At 39.2% G+C, this 17,614-nt stretch overlaps 2 protein-coding genes and 1 non-coding gene across 5 annotated transcripts; 2 read left to right on the top strand and 1 right to left on the bottom strand.

Moving 5' to 3' along the window:
• The first annotated feature begins 197 nt into the window (after window positions 1-197).
• trnal-caa (transfer RNA leucine (anticodon CAA)) lies at window positions 198-309 on the top strand. The gene is made up of 2 exons: window positions 198-235; window positions 264-309. It is a non-coding gene; the product is annotated as a tRNA-Leu (tRNA).
• A 423-nt stretch (window positions 310-732) lies between these two features.
• Window positions 733-5,102, bottom strand: pgrmc1 (progesterone receptor membrane component 1). The gene is made up of 3 exons (XM_085798207.1): window positions 4,796-5,102; window positions 3,261-3,416; window positions 733-2,788 (listed from the first exon to the last, which is right to left on the bottom strand). Exons 1-3 carry the CDS (start codon window positions 5,088-5,090, stop codon window positions 2,694-2,696), a joined length of 546 nt encoding a protein of 181 aa, XP_085654333.1. The 5' UTR covers window positions 5,091-5,102; the 3' UTR covers window positions 733-2,693.
• Window positions 5,103-8,527: 3,425 nt separating this feature from the next.
• rab24 (RAB24, member RAS oncogene family) lies at window positions 8,528-16,734 on the top strand. Of its 3 annotated transcripts, none has more exons than XM_085798214.1 (9): window positions 8,528-9,009; window positions 9,978-10,177; window positions 11,248-11,316; window positions 11,459-11,537; window positions 12,189-12,256; window positions 12,362-12,461; window positions 13,302-13,352; window positions 13,790-13,849; window positions 14,832-16,734. In XM_085798214.1, exons 2-9 carry the CDS (start codon window positions 10,061-10,063, stop codon window positions 14,900-14,902), a joined length of 615 nt encoding a protein of 204 aa, XP_085654340.1. In that variant the 5' UTR covers window positions 8,528-9,009; window positions 9,978-10,060; the 3' UTR covers window positions 14,903-16,734. The 3 variants fall into 3 exon arrangements, with proteins under 3 accessions (XP_085654340.1, XP_085654341.1, XP_085654339.1); XM_085798215.1 differs by having other exon boundaries at window positions 8,548-9,009; window positions 14,835-16,734; XM_085798213.1 differs by having other exon boundaries at window positions 8,830-8,994.
• The last annotated feature ends 880 nt before the right edge of the window (window positions 16,735-17,614 follow it).

A 17,614-nucleotide genomic window follows, 5' to 3' on the forward strand; every position in this document is an offset into this window, starting at 1 on the left:
CATGCGTCGATGAAACTAACCAGCCGTTTACTGCGCGAGACGAGGCGAAAAACACATATCTGGTTACACAAAAAATACATTTAAGTTAATTAGTACCTATGTAAATCACAATTATGACAATTTACAAACAGCTGGCTTGAGATAACAAAGAATGTGTGTTCATTAAAAACCTAGCAGACTCCACGAAAAGGCACCGTGTCAGGATGGCCGAGTGGTCTAAGGCGCCAGACTCAAGGATAAACTCCTTCCGCAGTGCACGGGACTTCTGGTCTCCGAATGGAGGCGTGGGTTCGAATCCCACTTCTGACACATACTTTTCCTTCCCGCCTCGGTTTGCTTATGTTCTAAAATGTAAAAACAGCGATAAAACGGATAAAAGTGAGTCGTTGTTGTACTAATACTTATAAACAGGCAAAATAGGCCAAGTGTAGCAAATGTGCAGATTTGTCAATAAGTGAATCAGTGTGACCAGGCAAGAAAAAGAAAGCAACATTTAAACTTTAAAGAGGCATTATTTTATTCTTTAATCTGCTTTTCAACAAATGTAAATATTTTAATACTTAAATACTCTTGGTTTCTTGATGAAAAAAATGTTTCGGCAGAATATTTTGTGTTAATTCACCAGGTCTGCATCAACATACCATTTTACTTTTCAAAATATTCCCAGTCACAATTAACAGTCATTGAAAATCCTATACAGACTGACAGTTGTAATAAATAGACTGGCAAGCATTCATTTGTAGTTTTCTTTATTAAATCAAAAATATCATTCAGGATAATAACAGTATGACAGTACCATGACATATGCATACTGAAAATGTTCCCTCACTGAGTACATTTTTTTTTATTATTGTGGCTGATCTCTCCAGTTTTTACAGGGATGATGGGTGCAAAGGAGAATGTTGTTAAGAGATTGTTTTTCACAGCACATTTTTCTACAGTCAGAGAAATGCATTTCCTTGCAAACAAAGCCTCTGCTGGAATGCCTTGACACAATTGTATAAAAGCCTGCCGCTCCAACTTGAATTGTAAAACAATGCTTTTTATCTATTATGTTGCGGTCACAAGAAAATATCACCAAACTTAATTTCTCTGTGGTTTGAACTTTATGACACATTTCCTTGGCACCATGTAATGCACTACAACCATTAACATTAAAAATATTACTGCATGTGAACGCGGGCTGCGTAGTTGTTTTTCATTTAAAAAAAAAAATCATTGCACATTACTTGTTTTGTCCGACCTACTATCCAAAATCCAAGAAAAATTGAAATTTCAAAAGCAGCAACATCTAATAAGTGAGGAACTGAAACCCAATAATATTACAGACAAGTGACCAAAATAGTTATTCAGTTATAAAAATGGGTGTCAGTTACTGAGGGGTCGTCAACAGAAATGCGAACTGAAAATCAGACATATTAAATGTAGGTTAAATGTCGATAACCGTTCAGACCAGCAGATCCACGTGATGTGTTGGAATGATTCAAACATCTGAACGTCATCATGCTTAAAAATATCATCTCTTATATCACTGTAATATAGGCTTCAGCCAGGAAGGATAAAACTGGCAGTTTGGTTACAATTACATGCAGTTTATTGAGAAAAAGTGCTTCAGAAGGGATCTGTTTTACGCCACTTATATGATGAAATCTTCAACGTGTAAAAATATTTAACTCAGCTCATTAGTGTTCGGTCCAACTGGGTGTTTATGATCATGGGTTTTGCTAAGTTTGCTCTGTTGTTTAGATTCAAGAGACATGACTCAAGCAAAATGCTGTATTGTCATACCGAGGCAAACGATGTGAGCCTCCCAAAACTTTCAAAACAAACTTTGATTTTAAATGAATCATTTTAAACATTTGTTTCACTAGCTTTAGTCGGGCTTGAAGGCATTGTTTGAGAACATTTTCTATATATGATTCTCTTTTATAAAACTGAAGTTTAGTCAGAAAGTATTGCAGTGCTTTATACCTCTATGGACCTTTTTCTTTATTTTTGCATTTACTTATCAAATCTCTACAGCAGAGGTGGCAAAAGAAAATTTGTTAAAACCGACACAATTGTGGGAAAAAAAACCCCAAGTTGAAAAATACAGGATTTTCCGTTTAAGTTGAAATCGTCTGAATTTTGAATGAAACTTCCTGAGATAGTTCATTTCAAAGCAAGCAGAGCCGACCCCTGCATGAAAGGAATGTGTACGACCTGCAATAAAACAGCAGTGATATTAACAACGTGTACATCAGACCTGTAGATCGTGGATAATCAAACTAATTTGATCAGCTGTTGATAAGCATGAGCTGAACAAAGCCGACCTCCCTCTTTAACCATCAGCAACTTCATAAAAACGTTGGAACTGCTCCTTCTTTGTCTTGAGTTCTGATTCTCGTCAACAATGTCAGGATCCGTGTTTAGCTTCATACACAGTGATCTAAACTTTAACAATGCTACACTACTCTACATCAGACATTAGTATGTTTAGCTCTTAATGCCATCTAACTTTCCCGTAACAGAAATGGAAATGAGTGGAGTTCAGTCGGCTTTTAAAATCCAGGACAATGATGATCCAAAAATACTAGAATGCAACAAGAAGATGGAGGAGTTTTCTCTGAATGGCCCTAAACAGGAGGCAAGCGGCATCAAATTACAAACATTAAGGCATCTGACATTTTTCCCTCTTGGTCACTTTTTGTTTCCTAGTCCGCCTTTTTGTCCTTTCCTTCCTCGTCGTCTGTGTACTCCACGGGCTCCTCTCCTGGTTTCAGAAGCCGGCCGACAAAGTGGTACTTAACTGTAACAGATAAAAGAGACGTTATGTTTTTTCCCCATCATCTTTTGTACTGTAGCTTCTCTGGAAATTATTCAGGAAATTTCTTTTTTCAGTCATGAAGTTAAATATTTACTGTGACACAGCAATTATTAACCTACAAGAATATTCATTATACCAATAATCACTGTTAACAAAATGTCAAAAAGAGCAGTGCAAAGTAACAGGTGACCATCCATCCATTCACTGTTACTAACTCAAAAATAATTGTAATCAGTAACATTAAGAAAACAGGGGTGGTTTTGTAAATGTTCAGCACATTCCCACTCCTAAGCAGCCTGTTCAACCTGTTTTATACCTTAAACTAGATTACTATTATGAATATGTGTGCAAAGTTCACTGTTTACTTTAGCTAAATAGGTTTTATAAAATCAAAAATCAAAAACAAACAGGGTTTAAAGGGTTTAAAATGTGATGAAGCCACATCTCTACTCACAGGTGAACTGAGTCTCCCACTCAGAGAGGCTATCCTGCTGCATGGCGTTCAGGTCGGACAGGTCGTCGTGTTCCTCTTTCAGGGCCTCTTTCCCCAGACAGAACGTGGCCAGACCTCTGGACGCATCTCTGCCTGCAAACACTCCATACGGTCCCTCTGTAACACAAACAAGCCCCCCAGGGAGCACACGGTGAGGCCAAGGCTCAGCAATAGCAGCAAAATGGTAACGAGAGGAGGGCAATGCTGGAAACAACGGATTCCTGTGCATGTTGTTTTACTTGTGACTTTCACTCTAGAGGCCTGATGATGAGCCAGGCATCTGTTTATGGGGTAAAATTCAGTTACACCATTCATATTCATTATTTAATTAAAACAATACCCAACCCTGATTTCAACAGCCTGCAGCGGTGCAGTCAAAACACTGAACCCACAGGCCAAAAAATGTTAAATTCCTGAAATAAAACACACCACTGCAGGATTTCAGTGGGACTGTGGTTTACTGACAGTGACGTTTGCATGACAGTCAGTTATCAAGTTGGTCAGAGGTTACATGCAACAGAGGTTACAGTCTGAGATAAGATCAAAAACAGCGAGGTCTTACTCTGTATCTGTTTCAGTGAACCGTGAAGCATGACAGAACAAATTTACAAAGATTTACCTATACTTTTACACAGAATAACAAGTAAAAGCAACACAATGACTGTGAAGTGGGAGGACTCATATATGTGTCCATTCAATTCAGGTATAGTTAGGTATAATGTCACATAATGCATCTTTGAAACAAAAAACCCAATCTGTTCATAGAGCTTAGATTGAGCAAGGGCAGATGAAAGCTGTGGTGAGAAAACAAACAAACAAAAACACAATCAGCTGCTTAATAGGCTAGTTCACTTTTTAATACTACACCAGTTTTGATGGAATCAAGACTCAGAATACTGACCACAAACCATTTTCTGTTACAGCTGCAAACTCAAATGACTTCACACTTCTGTTGTGTTGTGAGTTTTTGCAGCGCGAAGTGTTACCAAACTCATTAGGTTGTATTCTGAGCTTGTGTACTTTGCATGTGTTTTCTACTTCTGCCTTAACTGTACGGTGGGCTCTCACGGCCACCGTAGCCACACCTTCCCACCTCACTTCTGAAAACAGGGAGCAAGCGGGAGTAAGTAACTCATCTTACTACAGAGACGATCTCCGGTGTCCAAGGCTACAGCAGCGGCTCTGTTGTGAAACGAGACCTCGGCTATCAATTTAAAGGGGGTGTGGCGTTAAAGTCCAGTAAAAAAAAAAAACTCTACCCAAACATCAGCAAAACCACAACTTTTCTGTACGATTATGTAACCAGTGAATGGGTAACTACCAGTACACGTTATAAACACAAAACCAACGGCCACCGTACGCGCGCTGCCGTTAAAGTTCCTCCACGGCAGGGCCGACGGAACACTCGGTACACTCGGGGTGACGTTAACGTTACCTGGGGAACACTCGGTAACGTTACCGTGCGTAACAGCGGGTCGGGGTGACGTTAACGTTACCTGGGCCGTAAAAGTTCTTCCCGCGGGTCACGTCGAACACTTTCCCGTTCACGGCCATGAGGATCCTCGGGCTCTGGACGCCGTCGTATTCCTTCAGCTCCGTCAGGGTGAAGTCTCTCCGCTTCAGCTTCGGCAGCGGCGGCTCGACGTCGCCCAGGTCCGGCGATTTGTCCCCGCGGAAGATTTTGTAGAGGAGGAACAGACAGAGGCTGAGCAGGGTCAGGTTCAGCGGAGAGGTGAAAATCTCCTGGAAAACGCCACCAGAAGTTACCTCGCTTGCCTCCGCTTCAGCCATGTTTTCTCCTCTATCTCTCCCTCCCTCTCCCTCTTCCCTGATGTGTGTGTGTGTTGGGGTGGGACCGGTGGATCCGATGGATCCTGGACCAATCCCTGCTCAGGCCTCAAGGGCATCGGTGAACCGGTTAGACCAATCGGACTCCTCCAAGCTACGTGACTGAGTTTGCACTTTTTTTTTTTTTTTTTTACAATATAAAGTGTATCAGCGATTTTTAAAATTTCATAGTTAGTTAATTTATTGACACAAATCATTAAAAACATAACGTTTGGGTCCAAACAATAAGCGATAAACAATAAACAACACAACGCATACACACACACAAAAGGAAAAGAATAGAAAAAAAAGAAGGAATGATGCACTTAATATGCCCTCCCATCTCACATCTAGTTTTCCAGCATTGTCAAAAAAGCCTGTAACATAGTTAAAATCTTTTTATCTGTGTTCGTGAAGAGAGAGCTCAGCTCTGTGGAGTCATGTCCATATTTTGCACGAATGTCCTTTGTGTGAGGACACAAGAGCAAATTTTAAATATTTATTTTCTTTACGAGCTGCCAAAAATCTGAATAACTGAAACAAATTTGTAGGCTACATTAATTTTCTGGTGATCAACACTCAATTTTCTTGTTAGGTACACCCAGCTAAAACTATACAGTCTAATGCTGCTGCCACTTTCAGCAAGCTCTAATAAAGACAACATAGATTTGAGTATTTTCTCTTCATGACAAACGGTTAGATAATTCATATCAATATGATCAGCTGACTTGGCATGACTTCCCCATCATATTTTTGACCTTGTGATCAGATCATCCTTTTCCTGGATGACAGGACTCATTTTCTCACAGTCTTGATGCAGCGTTTTCAGCCCGATGACTAATTATTCATTCATTTTCCCACTGTGACCTGAACTGAATCAAAGTTTGCCAGAATAAAGCTCCACCATGTTGATGACCCTTAGTCTAAATCCACTGGAGGCTATGGCAAGAATTTAACATTTAAAAGCCAGACTGGATATGTGTCATATCTGCAACTGCAGTCTTCCTATCCACAATTGTTATTTCAGATATCCACGGCTATATTCTTCCTAGGACAAATGATGTCACTTTTGCCATTCAGGTGTATGGGGTTTGTCATTACAGATACAATTCAGTTGCAGATATCCATGTGAATTACGGATATCTGTAACTGAATTACGACTAATTCCAATTTGATATATCTATAATTCAAATCTGACTCGTCTAATTCCAGTTCAAGATATCTTTAATTCACCTCAATTAAAGATATTTATTTTATTTATTTTTTATTTAACCTTTATTTTAACAGGGTAGATCCATTGAGAGCGAGCTCTCTTTTTCAAGGATGCCCTGTAGCATACAGAGATCACAGAAAATCAAACATCAATACAACACAATAAAATACAGTTATGAAAACAGGAGAAGTAAAATCACTAACTGAAGCAAGTGCACGTCTGAGCCCCCAAAACTGTGGTGAGAAGTAGGTTTTTGAAAGCCTCAAGTGAGATAAGTCTATCGATTTTCAGTGAGTTTTGTCATTTATTCCATCGGTGTGGGGCATAGAAGGAGAAGGCAGTTTTTCCTAGCTCTGAGTTTGTGTAAGGGAGGTGGAGTCTGATGTGGGACTGGGAGCGGGTAGGGAGACCTGTAGACTAGAGCAAGAATGCAAAAGTGAAGTTAAATACGGCTCCGAGTAGAGCTTTGTAGATGAATAGTAGACAGATGTAGATATCTACATGTCATGTACTAATGGTAAATTTGAATCTTTCTATGTTTAAATCACTTGAGATGTCCCTACACCCTGCTTTCCCCCCAAGGTATTAGATCTCCTTTTGTTTGTTAACCATTTGTGTATTTTAATGTCTAGACCTCTTAACTTTCCCTGCAGGATGCCCCAGGTGTGAAACACACCCTCGGGGGTCGGTGCCGATACCTGCAGCAGACTAAGGGGCGTTCCTCAGGTATAAATGTTTAGGTCTCTCTCTCCATTCTCGGTGTCTTTTCTTTACAGTCACTGCTCGGGTGAGAACTGACCTTTCCTTGCAAGGAAATAAAAGCCGGCAGAAGTCTCTATTTCATTATTCACCAACAGCAAACAGCTAAAAATTTCCATGACAGTCCCTTTTCAGATATCTTAAATTAAGTTTAGACTAGAAATTACGTTGTAGATATCTCTAAATGGAATTATGCCTAGTCAAAATGATGTTGTAGATATCTCAAACTGGAATTAGGAATAGTCATAATTCAGTTACAGATATCCCTAATTCACATGGTGGATATCTGCAAATGAATTGTTGAAATGTAATGACAAACCCCATACACATGAATGGTAAAAGTGAGGTCATTTGTCCTAGGAAGAATGTAGTTGTGGATATCTGAAATGACAATTGTGGATTGGAAGAATGTAGTTGCGGATACCTGAAATGTTCTTTTTGACTAGGCAAAACTGAATTACAGATATCTTGAATGAAAAATCCAACTATTGGAAATGTAACTAGTCAGAAAGACGTTGTTGATATCTACGATGATCATTCTGGATACTCAAACTTAGCTTTTAAATGTTAAATCCGCTTGCCATATGGAGGCACTGTTTCCTTTAAGAAGCCCACCTCCTCTTTGGACTGCGCCAGTGATTTGAAATTGTAAACAGTGTTCACATTGCCAGCTGTTGACTGCCTGTCATTTGCACTTGCAGTTAGTTGTTAATTGTTCTCATAATATGTGTTAATAAAACTATTTTAAAACTAAATATTGTACAGTATTAAAACACTGCACAGTGACAATGAATAATGACGAACTCATTCTGATGCAAGTTAAATAATGGCATTTTAATTGAAATATCAGGGCCAAAATCTTCATTCACTGTGTAATCGTGAATACTGTAACATTTGTCTTTCATAAAAGACAAAAGAAAACCTGATATTATTGATAATAAACATTGCAAACATCAAGAAATCTTGAGGAAGAGACAGTTCTACAGACTGCCCCTAAATGGGGGCATTTTGCGTTTGAGACAGTGCAAGTCTACGTTTTTCATGTGCACATGTGCAACCAGTATTTGCTGTTTTTTTTTTTTTTAACACTAGTGAAACGTTCAAAGGGTGACTCAGAATCTGTCAGGTATCAGGCCGATGTGTGTTAGGATCATTAAAAGGAAATGTCAATATTTGCTTTCCAAGTCAATTTACGGTGTGCATCTTTGAGTTAGGGGCCACTGTGCTCACAGTAAAAAAAGTTAGTCTGGAGCCTTGAGAGAGAAAGAAAGGACAACATCTGAATCTTGAAAAAAAGAAAAAAGAAAAACAAAACAATGAGCTAAAGTGAACTGTGCTTGGAGGTGAGAATACAGAGTTTTGTGGTCTGGGTAGCTCCACATGCTGCAGTCAGCTGGTGCTTGCAGCTTCCGGTGTTTGTGTCGCTCCGTTCGGGCACTTCCTTCCGGCGGACCGCCTCTCCCCACCGCTGTGGTTCCCACCCAAACAAACAAACAAAGCTCAGCTGGAGATTTTCTCCTCCGCACAAACGTGAACCTCTCTCTCCCTGCTGCCGCTGCCGCTGCCGCTGGTGGTAGCAGCCCCCTATAATCCACCTGGAGTTGTTTTTCAGAGCACGGAGCTCCCGTGAAACCACAGAGCATCATGTTTACCGTCCCCGCCCGTGACGTCATGCAGCGGACGGTTAGCTTGTAGTTTCAGCCGTTGCGCAACAGAGAGAGAGAGAGAGAGAGAGGAGCCGTCCGTCCGTCCGTCCGCGGGGTTTAACGGAGCTAGCTGCCGGTTGCAACGGGGCTGGGCAGACATGACGAGCGGGTTGGCTGTGTCCGTTTTCGCTTTAAACCAGGTGTGGTAGTCACGGACGAACGACAGCCACGGGAGGATCTGTTGAGTCAGGTAACTAACAGCCAGGTGAGTTTTCCCTGTTGGGTGTGTTGGAGTAACGTTAACGTTACGAGTTAACGTTAGCTCAGCTAGCTCCAAACCAGTGATGCTGCTGGGCTCATGGTGTTTTGGTGTTTTGGCCATGTCATGTTGAGGAAACTGAACAATTCATCTACCGTATATATATTTTACACAATTCAATCAACAGTCCGGTGAATATAAACAACAGAAATATATGTAAACGTTACGAAGTGAAACAGAAATAAAATGGTGAGAGCATGATATCGAAACCTACTGCTCGTTGTTTTGTTGTTCAGAGTGATGAATGTAATTCTATCAGTCATTATCAGATCATTATGGATATCATGTAGTCATCTTTCAAGTGCAGACTCATCTTATATTGTTTAATAACAATCAGTGCTCGTCTAATATTCACAAGTGTCATTTAGTAAGTGACTACATGAGTGTATATTGTTGGACAGAGGAATACAGCTAAAACATGACTCTGGCAGCTCTAACAGTAACTGGTTAGTTAACTGATTACTAGAATCGGATTTTGATATTTTATTATTAAATGATTAATCGATGAATTGAAGAAATAATCAACAGGTATTGACAACTGTAATAACCATGAACTGCAGCCCTAAAGGCTCATGACATTATTTCTGACAGTGTATTTGCTAACTAAATTGTGAGTAATATACAGTGACATTCATTTTTACTATAGTCTGAAAATACGATAAATTATGATTGACAGAGTTTATAGTTTTGTTTTACCATTGATCTGATAATGACTGATAAAACATTTCAAGTATGAAATATTGTAAACAGATTTCATGTGTAAAGTGTACCGATGCATCAGTTGACTTCAGACACAACAGATTACATAAAAAGATAATAAGAGGAAGTGAAAGGGTCATATGAGAAAGTTAAGGATTTAGCAATCTCTAGTATCTTCACTCATCTGTTGTGTATTCTGTCTTTTCATCACACAGCACACTGCAGCCCAGAAGCTGCCCCCTAAATTAATCCCCCATCATCTGTTTGCTTGTCCTGGGCTTTTGGAAACCCAGTGAATATGACTGCAATGCGTGTGGATGCCAAAGTGGTGATGCTGGGAAAGGAGAGTGTAGGGAAGACCAGCCTGGTGGAGAGATACGTGCATCATCGCTTCTTGGTCGGCCCGTACCAGAACGTGAGTGTCAGCTGCTCCGTTTCAATTTCCATGTCGACGCGTTGCTGATTCCCTCCCTGACTGAAAAGCTTCACTTTTACATTTAGTCCTGAGGACATCGTGGTGATCGAGGCTCGAGTCAGGAATCGTCTTTCATTATAGAAGCACTGATAGAAACTCTAGATGAAGTAATGTTTCAGTATGTTTCTTTTAACGCATAGTGCATTAGACAAGGGTTCTTATAAGTACTGTAACATATTAATGTGGAAAATATTCAGTCACGCCTCTCTCGTGTCCTCTGAAAATACACCATGATTGATTCAGAAAGTGGACTTGTACATTTAATGATACTTTATCCTTTGAAAGTATTCAGATTTGAGTTTTTGCACAGTTTCATATTAAATATTTCATTCTAAATATACATATATGAACTTTAATAGACATAATCTACACACAATACACACTTACATCACTATTGATATGATAGCTATAATTACTTAGTTACTTTGTATGTTGAGATTTTGTATAGAAGGATCTACTTGCTTTTTTTGTAAAGCCCTTGTTCAGCCCTTGTGACATTTCAGTTGTCCATAAGTTGTTACCAGTCAGTTCTAAAAATGATAATGACACAGTTTCATGTCACTAACTGTCAGAGGCATGAAAAGGTAAAATTATAACAAGACTTTTACAAAAAACTCCACACATATCCTGTTATCTTATATATTAATCATCTCATGACCCCTCATCACATTGGTCTTGTGACTCTTTGAAGAGAATCTAATCCCCTAGGTTGTAAACCACTGGACTAAACTACATATCGCTAAACAAAACAATGAATAATGTAATTTTTCCTAGTTAAAAAAAACAAAACATAATGAAAAGGTGTTGTGATGAATGTGCACATCACCTATTTTAAGATGGCAGCAATGTGATGTTCTCCAAATATCACACAGCTATCAGTCCAGGCCGACCTTATCCTGCCTCTCATTAGTGTCCATTAAGACTCTGAGTGTTCAGACAGAGTACCCACGACCCACAGGGACTCCATGAGTGTCTAATGCCTTGCTGCTCTTGTACTCTCTTCTTCACAGACTATCGGTGCTGCGTTTGTTGCCAAACCAATCCAGGTGGGAGAGAAAGTGATTACTCTTGGCATCTGGGTGAGTTAGAGACCACATTGTGTGAATCGGTGTGTTTTTCCTGTATCAGAGTTTATCCCAGTGAGATCTGTATATTTCACCTTGTCCCTTCAGATGGATATCCGTTTTTCTCACTTTCTACTCTTCTCTCTGAATTACCCAGGACACAGCTGGATCAGAGCGCTATGAAGCTATGAGCAGGATTTACTACAGAGGAGCTCGGGCGGCCATTGTCTGCTATGGTAAAACTTGCATGCGCATGTAGCTGGTGTTGACCTTATGTTCTCTACTGTGGAGAACGTAAGGGAAGCCCCATATAGTCTGATCACATATGATACCTTGTATGACTCCAGGACAGTTTACTGCTTTGTGCTTTAAGATAGTCTACACCAGTAAACAGATACGTATGAGACCATGCTAATAGTGTGTTTCCATAAAAACCCTCTGATTAAGACATGTTACTTTACAAGTAGGGGAACTTTGCCTCGTAGAAAATAGCTGATGGTATTTCCCACTGGATTACTCACACTGCTGTCATAAATTATGTACTGTCTATTTTTGGGTCTGCTGTCCTTCTTCTTCTTTATCCTCAGTCCTGTTTTTGTAGATTTCATTACACATGTGTTTTCATCCTGTTTTTTTTTTTAAAACCTCATCTGCACAAAATGGTGATCAGAAGGAGCTGTTATTCCAGGTTCCTAATTATTCATTATTATATTAGATGTTTTGTTTTTGACCATGTCCATCATCAGAATCAATCTGACAGAAATGGTCAGAATTGTTACGACTGGTTGCATATTAAAGTTCATTAATGGATTCCCTACTGCATTATTAGCAGGCCTGTACTGTTAGTGTGTTATGATGAGGTCAGCTTTGTTATTTTTGTCTTTCAGATCTGACTGACAGCAGCAGTTTCCAGCGAGCTCGATTCTGGGTGAAAGAGCTGCAAAACTGCGAGGAGGTAAGAGAGCTTTTCTAGTTGAACTTTATTGTATATAAAAAAAACATAATTCACTCAGTAACATTGTTTTTATTTTTGCTTCGTTGTCTGTTTTACATTTTCCAGCACTGTAAAATCTACCTGTGTGGCACTAAGAATGACCTGATTGAGGGAGATCGGAGCTTGCGCCAAATCGACTACCACGATGCTCAGGACTTTGCTGAAGGTAACGGCAGCCTCACTGTTTAAACCTCATTTTACTGTCCAGTACATTCTTTATAATATTATTGTGTAAGAAATCTGCTAGTTGTTCATTTTTTTAACTGTATTTTTGCTGTAATCATTATTTTCTTGATTATTTTGTTAATTATATTGATTATTTACTTGATTATTTAACTATTTGCATCTATGAAATGTCAGGAAGTGATTAAATAAAAGGGCCATAATGTACTAATATCACCCCCAAATCCTATGTTGAAATGACTCGTCTTCTCGGACCAACAGTCAAAAAGCTGAACATTATGGCATTATTTTTGACAAAAATATCATTCAAACTCATCTGTCTCCACATGAAGCTGTTAAACTGGTTAAAAATCTATTTTCATGGCACTGAAAAAACGGTCAAAGGTGTGAGTTTTATGTGAATATGACTAGCAACAGGTCTTTTCTGTGTAATTTTGCTGGGAACTAGGCGTCATGTGAAAAATAAGCGAGAAGTCAAATCTCCAGATCACGAGGCGCGAGACATGCGTCTCACGTGTGCGTCATGCAGACAGTGTGTCCACTTTAACAAAGTGACATGGGCATCGCAAAGAAAAAAACAGGTTTTATCAACACAAACTTAGCTGCTCTAACGGATAAGACTTAACATGAACAAATGGAAACAGACATTTCTGAAATTAGGAAATAATGAGATTACTGTGCCTATAACATTGTTAAAGAATATTAATAAATCCATGACCTCTATCTGCCTGTGTGTGTGTGATGTGTGTGTGTGTTATCAGTAGGAATATGTGCGTGGACAAAACTTAACATCTAATCTTAATGTATTTTGTTGCTTTCACAGAGATCGGTGCACAACATTTTGAGACCTCCAGTAAAACAGGAAATAATGTGGGTGAGTCACAACAAACTGAATTTAACACCAGTGGTTGGCTCCAATCACAGCTGCATTTATTCATGGCCTGTTTGTTGAGGAAGTGGGTTTCCTTCAGAGTCGTAACACTCAAACACAGCATCGTATCTGAGAGGTAGTTCAGGAAGAACATTATTTAACACCAGTTTAAGATGCACAGAGAAGGCGTGACTAAACCCGCCTCATTAAAGAAGCACTGAAATCTGTAAGGCCTCTTTAAATACTTTTAGTCCACACTGAATGTTGTGTCATTAATGTTTAATCTTAACTGTAAACAGCTGCTGTGCAGTGATTGCGTGCAGCACCAGATGTTCAGTAAACCAGGTATAAATAACGTGAAGGACCAGTTTTTAATAAGGTAATGAAGTGTGAATGAAGTGATGGAAACTGACAGGCCTCATTTTTCTTCTGCTTCTCAGACGAGCTGTTCCAGAAAGTAGCTGAGGATTACAACAACACTGCCTTCCAGTATATGACCGGTGAGTGTTTAATGCACATACGCTCATGAAGTCTTTTTTCTTAAAAGGCATTTAATTTAGAGTTGTCAGCAGGTCACAATAAACATTCAGAGCGGTTTCAAGTGTATGATTCTGGTGGAGATGGTTACCATAGAGACAACATGCTGCTTTTCACTAAAGCCCAAAGTTTAATTGAAACAAGCAGGTTCATGCAAGCGTTTATAATCCCACTCATACACTTATCTGTCTGAAAGAAACATTTTTTTTTGTATTTTGGTTTGTATTAACTGAGTAAATTAAAGGGATAGTTCACCCAAAATTCTAATTTCACTCATTATCTACTCACCCTCATGTCGACTAAGGGCTGGGAGAAGTTTCAGAGTCCTCCGTGCCTTCTCTGAGTTACGGGGGGGTCCGCGCAGCAGTATTTGTCCATATAATGGTTGTGAATGGTGCTCACTTTTCTTCGTCCAAAAAGACACACCAAAAAACGTCCAAATACCTCCATAGTGCTCGTTTGTAATGTCCCTCTTGTATTGAAGCCCCGACATGAGAAATTGTTCCGCCACAGGAAGAGCAGTGAACTGAGACACTGGGAGCTTCCGCTACAAACAAGCTTAAAATATAGACTTATTTGATTTTTTCGGAACAATTTCTCATGTCAGGGCTTCAATACAATGAATGAAATGAGATAATGAGTGAAATTTGAATTTTGGGTGAACTATCCCTTTAATAAGTGATTTGGAGAAGAAAATAAAAGAGGCACTAAAATGGCTCCCTGAGGAACACCTCACATGAGAGGAGCCAAATGCAACAGAAATGTTTCTGGACACACTATGAACAAAAGTAGTTTAGATCCAGGAGTGTAAAGTAATAATTGAACATTATGGGAAATGTGAGAAGATCAATACACCTGGATATTGCTAAATATAAAGCAATTAACATCCTTTCAAGTGTTAAAAACAGTAGCTGCAAGGGAATCAAATGTCTTCCTGTGTTTCAGCAGAAGAACCTGGCGTGGACTTGGGCCAGAAGAAAGACTCATATTTCTACTCGTGCTGTCACAACAACTGATGCTGAGCAGCAGGAAGGAAACAGAGACGGCCTCACTCCCTCAGACTGGAGTCAGACTGGATTTACTGGACGGCTGTCGGATACCTTTGCTCTGGATCTGGTATCAAAATGTCAGAAGAAAAAAAAAGAAATCAAACAGAACTGTTTATACCTTATTAAATATGTTTATTTCTTTTGTGCCATAAAGAACTGAGGGCTGCAAGGCTTCATGGGAGAGGATCCAATATGGCTGCAGCTGTTACTGGGTGGAGGGGGATTAAAAAAACCCAACATTTCACACCTCTCACCCAGTTATGTCCCATGTTTTATTCCCACATCAGCTGGTCACTTCTCTGAGCTGGACTTTACTCTGGAATAAACATGAGGCTGCAGCTGAAGTCTGAAGATGTGCTGTGGTTAAAATCTGATCTGCAGTGGTTTGGAAGTGAAAACAAAGTGTTGACAGAAGAGACGGATCTGTTCAAACCCACGCTGACAGAAAACTCGATGGATGCTGGTTCTGGTTGTAGCGAGTGCGGTGCTCTGGGATGGTGAATGTTTGTTTACAGGAGTTAATTTTTTGTTTACTTTGAACTGTAACTTTACCTCATTGTGGAAACCCATTTGTTAGGCCTTGCACATCTTCAGTGAAGCCTGCACCAGTGGAGTGAAGCCAATGAGGGAACTCCTCCTATGTTCTCAGTCATACTCCACTGAAATCAACCCATGTGAAACGTCTGGTATAATGCATGAATGAAAAGGTACCAGTGATATTTATAAAGGCCTTTGTACCGGTAGCTGCAGTTGAAAATGACAGGACCGTGTGTGTATTGACCACAACATTACATTACAACATTACAACAACTTTTTGCCATGTGACAACCATGGTTACATTGAGAAAGCTGATACTCCTGCTACTGAGCCCTGATGCTAATGTTCCCCCGTGGCCGCTGTGCCGCAACACACAAACACTGAGCGGCCCAAACAATTATTTTAGACCAGTAATACAAGAGAGATGTCTGTCAGACTGTTGACAGGACACCATGTCTGTGGTGCCAGCGAGAGAATACAACACTAACACTCGTGCAGTGCAGTCGGCAAAACAGCACGGGACACTACAAAACCTTTTTTTTTTTTCCATCAAAACAAACAGGCGCCATCTTGGAGTTTCATATCATAGTTGTTATAATAATACATCCATGCTGACAGTATGTTCGACATGTAACTGGTTAATAATCTTTTGCAGCATAAGCTAAAAGTACACGAAAGCTGATTCAAGGTGGTTGTCGTTAAATGTCAAGCTCCGTTATAAAACTACATGACCTAAGCAGACTTTACTTGAACTTGAAGACGGCTTCCTTCATGTTTTTTTTTTTTTCTAAATAATTCTAAACAGTAAAAGTGGTTTAATATACACATGGAAATATCAAATGATCTTTCAGTTGTTTCTTCTAGGTAATGTTTTGAGGGTGAAAAACTTAACTCCACTTCTAATGAAATGATGATCACATTTCCCCTCGGTTCTGGCGACAAACTGTCGGTTTACCCAACACAGGAAAAATCCTCGTGGCTGAATGTTGTAATAAGGTACAAACCATCATCTCTTCATGTTCTCAGAACAGTATTTACATAATATTTAAGAATCAAGTCACTAATTTATTGCCTTTTTAAACTGTCTTGCCAGATGTGGGGGAAATGAATGGAAACAATCTGAGTTTCTTTGTTGCTGCCTTGATGTGTTCTTGTCACAGGTGTGTTGATATTTTGATGCACAATATTTTTATTGAAGGCTGTGAAAAAGAGTGCTGTAAAATACGAATGTGTAATGTCAAATTAAAAGCTTATTGAAATAATGTTTCAACACCCTGATAGACTTTACATTTTATATTAATTAACTCAGTTGTTTTGATGATGCACATCTACAATATCTGGACTTTTTATGCATTCATGTGGAAAAAAACTAGCAAAGATAATGGCAATACAGTGTAAAGTGTAAAATCAAAGGATGTTGCAAATCATCACAAATCCCAGCATTAATCCATCACAGCCTGCACACTGATCTGTAGTTAAAGCTTTTGTGTTTGGTGTTTCTAGCAACTTTTTTATTTTTCCACTTAGATGTTTTTGCTCATATAAAATGTCTCATCTCTATACCATCAGTCCCCACAATGAAAGTCAATGAAATGAAAAGCTTGTGCCTTGAAAAGGGATGCTACTATGAACCAAATAAAATAATATCAAACCAACACAAACTGTCGCTGGAACAAAACAGAATAGTTGATTAATTGATTTCCTGGGAAGACTGTGAAAAACAAAGTTGCATTGTACGTATGTGGTATTAAATATTTTGTATAAAATCAGTTTGGTTAACATTGCAGAAAGTCTGCATTATAAATAACACAGAAAACTCTAGAAACCTGAAAATGCTTTGGCAAATTTGGTAAAAATATGAACTATCAACCATTTTAAGGCCAATTTTCCACACTTAATAGTGGTTTTGAGTTGATATATTTTGAACTTCATGCCTCATGCTTGCATTTGACCTTTTGCTGAGGTCAGTGGCCCCTTGTGGGCCATATAAATAAACTGTAATTATTATGATAAATAATATCAGCTGGCTGTCAATGCTTCAACTCCTGCTGGTCAAAGACATTGTTGACCAACCTTTAATGCATTAGAAAGAACATGTGCACAGAGCATCTTCCTGAAATGCAGAATTATGTGATTTAATTA

This window comes from Trachurus japonicus, chromosome 14 (assembly GCF_045865225.1).
Source record: "Trachurus japonicus isolate A0001 chromosome 14, Traja_1.0".
NCBI lineage: Eukaryota > Metazoa > Chordata > Actinopteri > Carangiformes > Carangidae > Trachurus > Trachurus japonicus.

Excerpts from the sequence above, each read along its gene's own strand:
- rab24 (XM_085798214.1), top strand. The coding sequence starts at position 10,061 with ATGACTGCAATGCGTGTGGATGCCAAAGTGGTGATGCTGGGAAAGGAG. Across the intron at positions 11,317-11,458 it reads TGATTACTCTTGGCATCTGG|GACACAGCTGGATCAGAGCG; the intron begins GTGAGTTAGAGA and ends TGAATTACCCAG. Across the intron at positions 11,538-12,188 it reads GGCGGCCATTGTCTGCTATG|ATCTGACTGACAGCAGCAGT; the intron begins GTAAAACTTGCA and ends TTTGTCTTTCAG.
- pgrmc1 (XM_085798207.1), bottom strand. The coding sequence starts at position 5,090 with ATGGCTGAAGCGGAGGCAAGCGAGGTAACTTCTGGTGGCGTTTTCCAG. Across the intron at positions 3,417-4,795 it reads GAAGAACTTTTACGGCCCAG|AGGGACCGTATGGAGTGTTT; the intron begins GTAACGTTAACG and ends TTTGTGTTACAG. Across the intron at positions 2,789-3,260 it reads GTGGGAGACTCAGTTCACCT|TTAAGTACCACTTTGTCGGC; the intron begins GTGAGTAGAGAT and ends TATCTGTTACAG.